Genomic DNA, 15,439 nt, shown 5'->3' on the forward strand with positions numbered 1-15,439 from the left:
ATAAGACACATAGAAAACAACAAAATGGTAGAAGTACTTCCCCATCAGTACTTACACTGAATGTAAATGGACTAAACTCTTGACTTAGAATTAAAAGGCAATGACTGGCAGCGTGCATTAAAAAAAACAGAAATAAACTAAAACAATTCACGAACCATCTGTAACGCACTCACAAGACACTCATTTTATTTATTATTATTTTTTTAATTTATTTTTTTTTTGCGGTACGCGGGCCTCTCACTGTTGTGGCCTCTCCCGTTGCGGAGCACAGGCTCCGGACGCACAGGCTCAGCGGCCATGGCTCACAGGCCCAGCTGCTACACGGCATGTGGGATCTTCCCAGACCGGGACATGAACGCGTGTCCCCCGCATCAGCAGGTGGACTCTCAACCACTGTGCCACCAGGGAGGCCCAAGACACTCATTTTAGATTCAAAGATACAAACAGGTTGAAAGTGAAAGGGTGGAAGAAACATTCCATGCAAATAATAATCCAAAGAGAGCCAGGGGAGCTATACTAGCATGAGAAAAATGGATTTAAGTCAAAAATTGTTTAAGAGATAAAGAAGAACGTTATATATTGATAAGAATGACAATCCATCATGAAGTTATAACACATAGCAACAGAGCAAGTATACAAAGCAAAAATTGACAGAATTGAAGGGAGAAATAGACAGATATAGAATCATTGTTAAAAACCTCAATATAGGGCTTCCCCAGTGGTGCAGTGGTACACTCCATGTTAGATCACAAAGCAAATCTGATATATTTTCAAAGATTGAAATCATATAGAGCACAACAGAATGAAACAAAAAATCACTAAAAGAAGGAAAATTGGAAAATTCACAAATATGCAGAAATTAAGTAACATACTCTTACACAACCAATGGGTCAAAAAAACTCCCAAGGAAATTAGGAAATACTTCGAAATAAATGAAAATGAAAACCCGACATGCTAAAACCTACAGAATGCAGTGAAAGCTCAGAGCGAAAATTATAGCTGAAAACACCTACATGAAAAAAGATCTCAAAAAAATATAACATAAACCTTCATCTTAATTAAGAAACTAAAAAAATTAGAGCAAACAAAACCCCAAGCTAGCAGAAGGAAGGCAATAATAAAGAGAAGAAATAAATGAAATAGACAAGAGAAAAACACTAGAGAAAATGAACTAAATCAAAAGTTGATTCTTTGAAAGAAAAATCAACAAAATAAACAAACTTTTACCTAGACTGACAAAGAAAAAAAGACTTAAATTAGGAATGAAAGTGGGGATATTACTACTTATCTTTCGGAAATACAAATAACTATAAGAGAATACTATGAACAATTGTAAGCCAACAAACTGGATAACCTAGAAGAAATGAACAATTTCTCAGAAACACATAAACTACCATGACTCAAGATGAAACAGAAAATCTAAATAGATACATAACAATAAAAGATACTGAACCAGTAATCAAAAACTTTCCAATAAAGAAAAGTCCAGCACAAAACAGCTTCACTGGGAAATTCTACTAAACATTAAAGAATTAAATCCTTCTCAAACTCTTCCAGGAAATAGAAGAGAACATTCCTACTATTTTTTTTTTTTTTACATCTTTATTGGAGTATAATTGCTTTACAATGGTGTGTTAGTTTCTGCTTTATAACAAAGTGAATCAGTTATACATATACATATGTTCCCATATCTCTTCCCTCTTCCATCTCCCTCCCTCCCACCCTCCATATCCCACCCCTCTAGGTGGTCACAAACCACCGAGCTGATCTCCCTGTGCTATGCAGCTGCTTCCCACTAGCTTATCTATTTTATTTTGGTAGTGTATGTATGTCCATGCCACTCTCTCGCTTTGTCACAGCTTCCCCTTCCCCCTCCCCATATCTTCAAGTCCATTCTCTAGTAGGTCTCTGTCTTTATTCCTGTCTTACCCCTAGGTTCTTCATGACATTTATTTCCTTAAATTCCATATATATGTGTTAGCATACAGTATTTGTCTTTCTCTTTCTGACTTACTTCACTCTGTATGACAGACTCTAGGTCCATCCACCTCATTACAAATAGCTCAGTTTCGTTTCTTTTTATGGCTGAGTAATATTCCATTGTATATATGTGCCACATCTTCTTTATCCATTCATCCGAAGATGGACACTTAAGTTGTTTCCATCTCCTGGCTGTTGTAAATAGAGATGCAATAAACATTTTGGTACATGACTCTTTTTGAATTATGGTTTTCTCTGGGTATATGCCCAGTAGTGGGATTGCTGGGTCATATGGTAGTTCTATTTGTAGTTTTTTAAGGAACCTCCACACTGTTCTCCACAGTGGCTGTACCAATTCACATTCCCACCAGCAGTGCAAGAGTGTTCCCTTTTCTCCACACCCTCTCCAGCATTTGTTTCTAGATTTTTTGATGATGGCCATTCTGACCGGTGGGAGATGATATCTCATTGCAGTTTTGATTTGCATTTCTCTAATGATTAATGATGTTGAGCATTCTTTCATGTGTTTGTTGGCAGTCTGTATATCTTCTTTGGAGAAATGTCTATTTAGGTCTTCTGCCCATTTTTGGATTGGGTTTTTTGTTTTTTTGTTATTGAGCTGCATGAGCTGCTTGTAAATTTTACAGATTAATCCTTTGTCAGTTGCTTCATTTGCAAATATTTTCTCCCATTCTGAGGGCTGTCTTTTGGTCTTGTTTATGATTTCCTTTGCTGTGTAAAAGCTTTGAAGCTTCATTAGTCCCATTTGTTTATTTTTGTTTTTATTTCCATTTCTCTAGGAGGTGTGCCAAAAAGGATCTTCCTGTGGTTTATATCATAGAGTGTTCTGCCTATGTTTTCCTCTAAGAGTTTGATAGTTTCTGGCCTTACATTTAGGTCTTTAATCCATTTTGAGCTTATTTTTGTGTATGGTGTTAGGGAGTGATCTAATCTCATACTTTTAAATGTACCTGTCCAGTTTTCCAAGCACCACTTATTGAAGAGGCTGTCCTTTCTCCACTGTACATTCCTGCCTCCTTTATCAAAGATAAGGTGACCATATGTGTGTGGGTTTATCTCTGGGCTTTCTATCCTGTTCCATTGATCTGTTTTTGTGCCAGTACCATACTGTCTTGATTACTGTAGCTTTGTAGTATAGTCTGAAGTCTGGGAGCCTGATTCCTCCAGCTCCGTTTTTCTTTCTCAAGGTTGTTTTGGCTATTCGGGGTCTTTTGTGTTTCCATACACATTGTGAAATTGGAGGACGATGTTGGCTGTGGGTTTGTCTTATATGGCCTTTATTATGTTGAGAAAAGTTCCCTCTATGCATACTTTCTGCAGGGTTTTTATCATAAATGGGTGTTGAATTTTGTTGAATGCTTTCTCTGCATCTATTGAGATGATCATATGGTTTTTCTCCTTCAATTTGTTAATATGGTGTATCACATTGATTGATTTGGGTATATTGAAGAATCTTTGCATTCCTGGAATAAACCCCACTTGATCATGGTGTATGATCCTTTTAATGTGCTGTTGGATTCTGTTTTCTACTATTTTGTTGAGGATTTTTGCATCTATGTTCATCAGTGATATTGGCCTGTAGTTTCCTTTCTTTGTGACATCCTTGTCTGGTTTTGGTATCAGGGTGATGGTGGCCTCGTAGAATGAGTTTGGGAGTGTTCCTCACTCTGCTATATTTTGGAAGAGTTTGAGAAGGATAAGTCTTAGCTCTTCTCTAAATGTTTGATAGAATTTACCTGTGAAGCCATCTGGTCCTAGGCTTTTGTTTGTTGGAAGATTTTTAATCACAGTTTCAATTTCAGTGCTTGTGATTGGTCTGTTCATATTTTCTATTTCTTCCTGATTCAGTCTTGGCAGGGTATGCATTACTAAGAATTTGTCCATTTCTTCCAGGTTGTCCATTTTATTGGCATAGAGTTGCTTGTAGTAATCTCTCATGATCTTTTGTATTTCTACAGCATCAGTTGTTACTTCTTTTTCATTTCTAATTCTATTGATTTAAGTCTTCTCTCTTCTTTTCGTGATGAGTCTGGCTAATGGTTTATCAATTTTATTTATCTTCTCAAAGAACCAGCTTTTAGTTTTACTGATGTTTGCTACTGTTTCCTTTTTTTTTTTTCATTTATTTCTGATCTGATTTTTATGATTTCTTTCCTTCTGCTAACTTTGGGTTTTTTTTGTTCTTCTTTCTCTAATTGCTTTAGGTGAAAGGTTAGGTAGTTTATTCGAGATGTTTCCTGTTTCTTAAGGTAGGATTGTATTGCTATAAACATCCCTCTTAGAACTGCTTTTGCTGCATCCCATAGGTTGTGGGTCGTTGTGCCTCCATTGTCATTTGTTTCTATGTATTTTTTGATTTCCTCTTTGATTTCTTCAGTGATCACTTCGTCATTAAGTAGTGTATTGTTTAGCCTCCATGTGTTTCTATTTTTTACAGATCTTTTCCTGTAATTCATATCTAGTCTCATAACATTGTGGTCAGAAAAGATACCTGATACAATTTCAATTTTCCTAAATTTACCAAGGTTTGATTTGTAACCCAAGATATGATCTACCCTGGAGAATGTTCCGTAAGTACTTGAGAAAAATGTGTATTCTGTTGTTTTTGGATGGAATGTCCTATAAATATCAATTAAGCCCATCTTGTTTGATGTATCATTTAAAGCTTGTGTTTCCTTATTTATTTTCATTTTGGATGATCTGTCCATTGGTGAAAGTGGGGTGTTAAAGTCCCCTACTATGAATGTGTTACTGTCGATTTCCCCTTTTATGGCTGTTAGTATTTGTCTTATGTATTGAGGTGCTCCTATGTTGGGTGCATAAATATTTACAATTGTTCTTTTTCTTGGGTCAATCCCTTGATCATTATGTAGTGTCCTTCTTTGTCTCTTCTAATAGTCTTTATTTTAAAATCTGTTTTGTCTGATATGAGAATTGCTACTCCAGATTTCTTTTGGTTTCCATTTGCATGGAATATCTTTTTCCATCCCCTCACTATCAGTCTGTACATGTCTCTAGGTCTGAAGTGGGTCTCTTGTAGACAGCATATACATAGGTCTTGTTTTTGTATCCATTCAGCCAGTCTGTGTCTTTTGGTGGGAGCATTTAATCCATTTACATTTAAGGTAATTATCGATATGTATGTTCCTCTTCCCATTTTCTTAATTGTTTTGGGTTTGCTATTGTAGGTCTTTTCCTTCTCTTGTGTTTCTCGCCTAGAGAAGATCCTTTAGCATTTGTTGTAAAGCTGGTATGGTGGTGCTGAACTCTCTCAGCTTTTGCTTGTCTGTAAAGGTTTTAATTTCTCCATCAAATCTGAATGAGTTCCTTGCTGGGTAGAGTAATCTTGGTTGTAGTTTTTTCTCCTTCATCACTTTAAATATGTCCTGCCAGTCCCTTTGGGCTTGCAGAGTTTCTGCTGAAAGATCAGCTGTTAACCTTATGGGTCTTCCCTTGTGTGTTATTTGTTGTTTTTACCTTGCTGTTTTTAATATGTTTTCTTTGTATTTAATTTTTGACAGTTTGATTAATATGTGTCTTGGCGTGTTTCTCCTTCGATTTATCCTGTATGGGACTCTCTGTGCTTCCTGGACTTGATTAACGATTTCTTTCCCATATTTGGGAAGTTTTCAACTATGATCTCTTCAAGTATTTTCTCAGTCCCTTTCTTTTTCTCTTCCTCTTTTGGAACCCCTATTAATTCGAATGTTGGTGCATTTAATGTTGTCCCAGAGTTCTCTGAGACTGTCCTCAGTTCTTTTCATTCCTTTTTCTTTATTCTGCTCTGCAGTAGTTATTTCCACTATTTTATCTTCCAGGTCACTTATCCATTCTTCTGCCTCAGTTATTCTGCTATTGATCCCTTCTAGAGTATTTATAATTTCATTTATTGTGTTGTTCATTGTTGCCCATTTCATCTTTAGTTCTTCTAGGTCCTTGTTAAATGTTTGTTGCATTTTTTCTATTCTATTTCCAAGATTTTGGATCATCTTTTCTATCATTATTCTGAATTCGTTTTCAGGTAGACTGCCTATTTCCTCTTCATTTGTTAGGTGTGGTGGGTTTTTATCTTGTTCCTCAACCTGCTGTTTTTCTGTCTTCTCATTTTGCTTATCTTACTGTGTCTGGGGTCTCCTTTTTGCAGGCTGCAGGTTTGTAGTTCCCGTTGTTTTTGGTGTCTGTCCCCAGTGGCTAAAGTTGGTTCAGTGGGTTGTGTAGGCTCCCTGGTGGAGGGGACTAGTGCCTGTGTTCTTGTGGATGAGGCTGGATCTTGTCTTTCTGGTGGGCAGGTCCACATCTGGTGGTGTGTTTTGGGGTGTCTGTGGACTTATATGATTTTAGGCAGCCTCTCTGCTAATGGGTGGGGTTGTGTTCCTGTCTTGCTAGTTGTTTGGCATAGGTTGTCCAGCAGTGTAGCTTGCTGGTCGTTGAGTGAAGCTGGTTCGTGTTGAGATGGTGATCTCTGGGAGATTTTCGCTGTTTGATATTATGTGGAGCTGGGAGGTCACTTGTGGACCAGTGTCCTGAAGTTGGCTCTCTCACCTCAGAGGCACAGCACTGACTCCTGGCTGCAGCACCAAGAGCCTTTCATCCACATGGCTCAGAATAAAAGGGAGCAAAAGTAGAAAGAAAGAAAGAGGATAAAAGATAGTAAAATAAAGTTAATAAAATAAAAGATTATTAAGAAAAAAAAATTTTTTAAGTAAAAAAAAAAAACAAAAACTGACGGATAGAACCCTAGGACAAATGGTGAAAGCAAAGCTATACAGACAAAATCTCACACAGAAGCATACACATACACACTCACAAAAAGAGGAAAAGAGGAAAAATAAATAAATCTTGCTCTCAAAGTCCACCTCCTCAATTTGGGATGATTCATTGTCTATTCATGTATTCCACAGATGCAGGGTACATCAAGTTGATTGTGGGTATTTAATCCGCTGCTTGAGGCTGCTGGGAGATATTTCCCTTTCTCTTCTTTGTTCACACAGCTCCCGGGGTTCAGCTTTGGATTTGGCCCCACCTCTACGTGTACGTCGCCAGAGGGCGTCTGTTCTTCGCTCATACAGGACGAGGTTAAAGGAGCCACTGATTCGGTGGCTCTGGCTCACTCAGGCAGGGGGAGGGAGGGGTACGGAGTGTGAGGCGAGCCTGTGTTGGCAGAGGCCAGCGTGACGTTGCACCAGCCTGATGCGCGCCGTGTGTTCTCCCGGGGAAGTTGTCCCTGGATCCCGGGACCCTGGCAGTGGTGGGCTGCACAGGCTCCCCGGAAGGGAGGTGTGGAGAGTGACCTGTGCTCGCACACAGGCTTCTTGGTGGTGGCAGCAGCCCCCTTAGCGTCTCATGCCCGTCTCTGGGGTCTACGCTGTTAGCCGCGGCTCGCACCCGTCTCTGGAGCTCCTTCAAGCAGCGCTCTTAATCCCCTCCCCTCACGCACCAGGAAACAAAGAGGGAAGAAAGTCCCTTTCCTTTTTGGCAGGTCCAGACTTTTTCCCAGACTCCCTCCCGGCTAGCCGTGGTGCACTTCCGGCTGTGTTCACACCGCCAGTCCTCTCCCTGCGCTCCGACCAAAGCCCGAGCCTCAGCTCACAGCCTCACCCGCCCCAGTGGGTGAGCAGACAAGCCTCTCGGGCTGGTGAGTGCTGGTCGGCACCAATCCTCTGTGCGGAAATCTCTCCACTTTGCCCTCTGCACCCCTGTGGCTGTGCTCTCCTCCGTGGCTCCGAAGCTTCCCCCCTCCGCCACCCACAGTCTCCACCCGCGAAGGGACTTCTCGTGTGTGGAAACCTTTCCTCCTTCACGGCTCCCTCCCACTGGTGCAGGTCCCATCCCTATTCTTTTGCCTTTGTTTATTCTTTTTTCTTTTGCCCTACCCAGGTACGTGGGGAGTTTCTTGCCTTTTGGGAGGTCTGAGGTTTTCTGCCAGCGTTCAGTAGGTGTTCTGTAGGAGTTGTTCCATGTGTAGATGTATTTCTGATGTATCTGTGGAGAGGAAGGTGATCTCCGCGTGTTACTCTTCCGCCATCTTTCCCCGGCCCGCAGTCCCCACAACTGTCGTGGCTTTGGCTGCCGGGGCCCCTCCAGATCCGACAGCCTCAGTAAGGCCGCCCTCCCCTCGGGCTCCGGGGCAGTTCTGTGATGGCGGAGGAAAGAGACCCCAAGCTGGGAGTTCCAGCTGTGCCCTACCTTGTTTTATGAGGCCAGCATTACCCTGATATCAAAGCCAAAGACATCACAAGTATGTATGTACATTCCTAGTAGATACAAAAAATCTTTAACACAATTCTAGGAAACTGAATCCAGCAACATATTAGAAGAACTATACACTATGAACTAATGGGATTTATCCCAGGAATCCAAAGATGATCCAATGAACAATAGCAAACAAAATAATACATCACAGTAATAGCATGAAGGAAAAAAACATGTGATCATGTCAATTGACACAGAAAAAGCGTTTAACAGATGCCAACACCTTTTCATGATAAAAACATTCAACAACCTAGGAATATAAGGAAACCACCTCAATATGATAAAGGATATTTATGAAAAACCCACAGCTAACGTCATTCTTAATGGTGAAAGAGTGATAAAAAACAAGACAAAGATACCTGCTTTTGCCACTTTTATGCAATCCTGTACTGGAAGCTCTAGCCAGAGCGATCAGGCAATAAAAAGAAATAAAAGGCATCCAAATTGGAATGGAAGAACTATCACTATTCACAGGTGACATGTCCTTATATATAGAAATCCAAAAAAATCCACACAAAAAACTAATAGTGCTAATAAATGAATTCAACAATGGTGCAGGATACAAGATCAACACACAAAAATCAACTGTATTTCTATACATTGGGTACTGAACAACTCAAAAAATCCAAGAAATAACTGCATCTAAAATTGCATCAAGGAGAATAAAATACTTAAAGATGAAATTTAACCAAGACCTGTACAGTAAAAACTATGAAATATTGTCAAAGAAATTAACGAATACTTAACTATATTAAAAGATATCACATGTTCACAGATGGATGACTTGATTTTATTACAACAGAAATACTCCACAAAGTGATGTGATATACAGTTTCAATGCAATCACTATCAAAATGCCAATAGTATTTTTTAGAAATGGAAAAGTGAGGCATCAAATTTGCATGGAATTACAAGGAACCTTGAACAGCTAAAACAACATGGAAAAAAAATTTGAAGGTAAACTGAAGGACTCACACCTCCTGATTTCAAAACTTACCATAAAAGCTACAGTAATCAAAACAGTTACTGGCATAAGGACAGACATACAGATCAATGGAACAGAATGTAAGAATCCAGAAATAAACTCACACATGGATGGTCAACTCATATTCACCAAGGGTGTCAAGACCATTCAATGAGGAAAGAACAGTCTCTTCAACCAATCATGCTGGAACAAGTGGATGTCCACATATACCTCATGTCATATAAAAAAATAGCTCTAGATGGATCAAAAATGCAAATTTAAGAGATAAAACTATAAAACTCTTAGAAGAAAACAAAAGGGTTTCATGACCCTAGATTTGGCAATGGTTTCTTACAAATGACACCAAAAACATAAGCAACAAAGGAAAAAAATAGATAAACTGGACTTCATCAAAATTAAAAACTTTGTGAATCAAGGAAATTATCAAGAGTGAAAAGGCAACCCAGAGAATGCAAAAAATATTTAAAAATCATATACCTGACAAGAATCTATCCAGAATATATGAAGAATTCTTATAACTCAACAACAAAAAGACAAATAACTGAATATAAAAATATGCAAAGGAGTTAGATATTTCTCCAAAGAAGATACACAAATAGCCAATAAATGTATGAAAAGATGTTCAGTGTCATTAGGAAATGCAAATCAAAGCAAAATGAGATACCACCTCACATCCACTAGGATGGCTTAAATCAGAATAACAGACAAATGTTGGTGACAAAGTAGAGAAACTGGAACCCTCACACACTGCTGGTGGAAATGTAGAATGGTGCAGCTACTGTGGAAAAAGTTTGGTGGTTCCTTAAAGTTAAAGATAGCGTTACTACATTACCCAGCAATTCCACCGGTAGGTAATACGTAAAAAGAATTGAAAACTGGTGTTCAAACAAAAACCTGTACACGAACGTTCATAAGAGTACTATTCACAGTAGTCAAAAGGTGGGAATAATCCAAATGACCATCAACTGACGAATGTACCACAAAATGTGGTACATCCATACAATGGAATATTATTTAGCTATAAGAAGAACAAAGTATTGATACATGTTACCATATGAATGAACCCTGAAAACCATATGGTAAGTGAAAGAAGCCAGACACAAAAGGTCACACACTATAATGATTTCATTTATATGAAATATCCAGAATAGGTAAATACGTAAATACAGAAAGAAGATTAGTGGTTTCCAAGGACTGAGGTACTGGAAAAAGGGGATGTGACTGCTTAATGGGTATTGGGGTTTTGTCTGGGGTGATAAAAAGTTCTAGAACTAGACAGTGGTTATGATTGCAAAACACTATGAATGTACTTACTGGCAGTAAACTGTACACTTTAAAATGGCAAATTTTATACTGTGTATATTTTATCACACACACAAAAAATATGTTCTAAAGGTTTTCCGATAAACAGTCTTTGAAGCCTCCTAAAACCATAACTCGTTTAGAAATAAATTAGTTACACTGATTTTCTATATCAGGAGTTGACAAACTTTTTCAGTAAATACTTTTGGCTTCACAGGCCTTTCTCTGTTGCAACTATGAACTCTGCTGATGTAGCATGAAAGCAACTATAGACATTAAGTAAGCAAACTGATGTGACTGTGTTCCAATAAAATTTAATTTTCAAAAACAGGGGACAGGCCAAATTTGGCCTGAAGACTGTAGTTGGCCAAGCTGTGATGTATACTATTTTTCTTCACTTGTATTAATGGGATTATTATGAGAAATTGCAAATCTTTTCTTGTCCAGATTTGCTGTATTATAAATTAAAGTTGAATTATATTAAAACAACAAAGCTATATCAGTATAGAAAGTCCATAGTTGCAAAAGGCTTATACTTACTGAGAATAAAACAAATTGAAACTCCCCAAGGCAGAATTGATAAAACCATATTATATTAATAGAAATTTTATGTATACTTAAGCATTAGCTAAATGTGAATTTTAGTGCGAACTACAGATTATCCATAATCTTTTTTAAGTTAATACCATTTTTCCTTTTGACCAACTACAGTGAGAACATCTGGCAGCTAACTTGACTTTACTTCCTTTTTACGACCTTTCTCAATTTTTTAATGAATGTTTGAAACTTTCTAAACCTACTCTTTTCCTGAAATTTATTATGTTTATAACCAGGACTACATAGCTGGGTACTATTTGTTTGTCATTAGTTTTATTTTTTAGTTTGGTTTCTTTAGTCATAATTAAAAGCTCCTTAGAACATTTAAAGGGATTAGAACTAATAAATACTCACTTACTGTTTCATAAACCATTACCAACTTGAGATATTAACAAAAAATAAAATGACCTAGAGACAGAGAGCAAAAGTGAAAAGAGAAACAAAGTGCTCACAGTTAATCTACAAACCATATAATCAGGCTAAAAAGTCTCAAATTGAAAATTTAAGAGATGTTTTTAATAGTATGAACTTCAAAATAACTCTGATATTGAACCCTGAATCAGTGTTTTCCTTCATGGCTCAACTAAATTCTCAAATACCATAAAGCTTAACTCTGGAAAAGCGCAAAGTAAATGAAATCACAAGTGGTTCAGTGGCCTCCATATAGTAGGTACTCAATGTTAGTTGAGTGAAATGATGCTGAGAAATCCATTTTGTCCATGGAAAGTTACGCTCTCTAAAATAATAAAATATCTTTTACAAAATCATATCAAAAAATTTATTATTCCTATCCAATTTCTCAGCTTGGAAAGGATGGAGAATGGGCTAGAAATGATGAGTAAAATTTTCCCTTTCAATTAGTTTTTCCTCTTTCATTATTTACCACTGGCATTTAGCCTAAATAAAAATCCTCTTAGTAAATGATAACCAACATAGATAAAGAAACCTATCTTTCAAATAATTTTATGTCATTTCTGTAAAGAACCTTACATTATAGGGTAATTTCTTTTTTAAAAAAAGTATAAGGTATTTGAAAAAGAAACCACTAGCTAAGTCATTTTAAGTAAAATTCTAATTCTGAAAGAAAACTCTCTTTGTTCTCTGAACATTTCAAAATCAAATATGAAAACCTGACACCCTCAATGCATCATTTGTTCATGTATTAAATACTCCCTGCTTTAGCAACTTTTAAATTTTTATTGTATTAAAAACTACTACTTATCCTTGTTTTGTAGAATAATTATTTTAGCACAGTAAGCATCAAGTAAGCAAGGACCACTGTGAAGTGTGGCTTAAGAGAACATAAAAGACAGATATGATACAATTGGAAAATTTTTGTTGTTGTTAGTTTTAAGTACTTTCAAGCTATTTCAGGCTTGGATAAACATAAGTGAAATTTAAAAGTATCACTGAAGAACTTAACTGTGTATGTAGTAATACAGTGTAGAAAAAAGTCTGCTTTTCCCAAAGTAGTATTTAATCATAGTAACTTAAAGTACTTACTCTAAAAGAGGTGGAAGTATTTCACAATTCAAAACAAAATCTCTGCATTCTGCATTGTCACCAGCAATATTACCAAGTGCCCAAACAGCCTTAGAAAAATAAGAAAAAAAGATTCTTTTATGACAATATCTTAAATAAGATGCTCTCTCTTAAGAATGAGATTTTAGTGTAGAAGGAAAAAAGTGATAGTTTTCAAGATGTTAAAACATGCTAGTAGGAAACAAGAAAGGAAAACTTTAAAAGTACCTTTAATAATATTTTTAGTCAAATTGAAGCATAGGGCATTTAAAAACTTTTTCTTACATGCTAGTGAAATGTTTATTCTGTTCAACAAAGGGATAGTTTGTCTGCTCTGAATCTACATGGAGAGACAAAATAGAGTTGACCCTTGAACAATGAGGGGGTGAGGGGCACCAAGCCCTGCACAGTCAAGAATCCATGTATAATTTTACAGTTGGCCCTCCTTATCCAAGGTTCTGCATTTGCAGATTCAACCAACCTCAGACTGCATAGTACTGTAGTACGTATCTATTACGAAAAAATCCATGTGTAAGTTAACCGCACAGTTCAAACCTGTTGTTGTTCAAGGGTCAACTGTATATCTATATTTAGTGAATCTTCCAATTACCTATGCTAGAGGTTTGCTCCTATGCCAAGGAATCCACTCACTGGGAAGGGACTGACTTGTAAAAGGAAAAAGGAAGGACAGACAAAGCATAGGAAAGGAAGGTAAAGCTAATGTGAGAATTGGCTTGAATTGATGCTTGAAAATAAGTTTAGAGTTAGTCCAGCTTAAATAAATGGTAGTAAAAGATTATTCAAATATTAAATTTCAATTAGATGAGAAATTACACAAATGCAACTGATCATTATATTCTCATTTCAAGCTTTTCATATAAGTACAAAAGTAAACATTAAGTTACTTTTTCAATTGGGAAAATTTTATTTTAACATCTAAAATATGCGTTAATATTTTTAACATCTACTCTAGACCTATGCTTATTGTCTATTTTTTTGAGAAAATTTTTTTAAAGTGATGACATTTTGCAACCTGTGAAGTATTTTGTTGGTGGGGATATAAATTTGTTAACATTTTTGGAAGTCTACTTTGAAATATGTAATAAGAACTTTAAAATTTTTTCTTTGACTGAGTAAAGTCATTTTTCCCTAATGAAATAATCGAGGTACATATATATGTCAAGTCATATTAATATCAAGACTGATATACAATGATGTTCATCACAATATTATTAACACTAATAAGCTAGAAATAACTCAAATGTATAACTATTGAGGAACAGATAAATTATGGTACCTACCTGAATGGATAATGAGTAACCAGTAAAATTTTCTTGGAAGAATAATTAATGCCGTATGCAAAGGCTCTCAATACTAGTGTTAAGTGGGAAAAAAATATACACATAAAAATAAAAATATAAACAAACAGATGGAATGGTAGAGAGATCTAAGATCAATTTGCATGAAAATGATCCAAAACGAAAATATAAAAACATTTGACTTTCTCTGGATGGCAAATTATATGTGATTAAATTTTCCCTGTTACAACAACTATGAGAAAGTTTAATCTAAAATGGTTCATTCAAAATAATGTGATATATTAAATAGAAACAATGAAATAATCTACATACATGCAAAGAACAAGGAATCAGACTGGCCCAGGTTTAAAACCTGGTTCAGCCATTCACTGTGACTTTGGGTAGATTACTAACTTTTCTGGGTTTCACTCAGTATGCTCTTTTATAAATGGGAATAGTAGTTCCCAATAGCTGAGATCCCATGTTTACAAAACCCAGGATTATGCCTAAGACAGTTCATTCTTCCTTCCTTCTAATTTGACAGTAAATAGAAATTATTGTATTCTAATAAATGTACAACACAGGCAACTTGGTAAAACTGAATTTCAAATCATAATCGCAAATGGTACTTTCAAGAGAAAGTTAAAATCTAGTAGATATAATAGGTCAAATTAGAAACTTACCTGTTCTTGAACATCTTCATGCTCTGAATTAAGAAGTTTGATAAAAATTGGAACAGCCCCAGTTTCAATCACTACTTTGGTATGTAGAAAAGTTCCAGATGCTATATTAGTTAATGCCCATGCAGCTTCAAACTAAGGAAAAATAAAAGAATAAATGAAAGCACCCAAAATATGTCAGAAAGGGGAAGAAAGGAAGAAGAGAGGGAGTAAAGACTTAGCTGAACAAGTCGGAGAGAAAAACTTACGATTAATAAGATTTAATGGGAAATCAGATTTGATAGGTAAAAATGCTTTATTTTAAAAAAAGGACTCTTCAATCTGGAAAAATAAGAACTGAGAAGAATATAATAAAATTTACAAATCATGAGCAATAAATGAACACATTTGAATTTATAATTCATAAAACTCCTAATGTTTACAATTAGGGAGCCAGGTATTCTAAAGCAAGCAGCGCAAAAATAAACGAGACACTACTTAATAGAGTAATAGTATACCTATGGAACTTAGCATCATAAAAGGTATTTTTGTTTCCCTAGGCATCATCTAGTCCTAACCTCCTCACTTAAGAAATAAGAAAATTATAAGTCCAGACATTTAGGTGATTTGTTCAAGGTCAAAGAGTTCATTATTAGCAGATATCTTTTAAAACATGTGCAGGCCAAACAAAATTTGTTTGTGGGCCAATCTGGCATGTAGGCCCCCAGTTTGAGGCCTATTAGATCAATGTTTCGAACTAGCATATTTCATATGAACTTGGATATGGAACAGCATATAGCTGCCCCAAGAGCATACTGCTGAAT

The 15,439-nt window shown here is 36.4% G+C and overlaps 1 protein-coding gene across 2 annotated transcripts in view; it reads right to left on the reverse strand.

Moving 5' to 3' along the window:
• Window positions 1–15,439, reverse strand: part of KPNA5 (karyopherin subunit alpha 5) — a 41,220-nt gene that overhangs the window by 17,467 nt on the left and 8,314 nt on the right. For both annotated transcript variants that reach the window (XM_007454927.1, XM_007454928.1), the window contains exons 5-6: window positions 14,640–14,771; window positions 12,641–12,729 (exon numbers count right to left, since the gene is read on the reverse strand). In XM_007454927.1, coding sequence (XP_007454989.1) covers window positions 12,641–12,729; window positions 14,640–14,771 — 221 coding nt within the window. The remainder of the gene's footprint in view (window positions 1–12,640; window positions 12,730–14,639; window positions 14,772–15,439) is intronic.

The sequence above is a fragment of the Lipotes vexillifer genome, unplaced genomic scaffold (genome assembly GCF_000442215.2).
Source record: "Lipotes vexillifer unplaced genomic scaffold, Lipotes_vexillifer_v1.1 scaffold58, whole genome shotgun sequence".
NCBI lineage: Eukaryota > Metazoa > Chordata > Mammalia > Artiodactyla > Lipotidae > Lipotes > Lipotes vexillifer.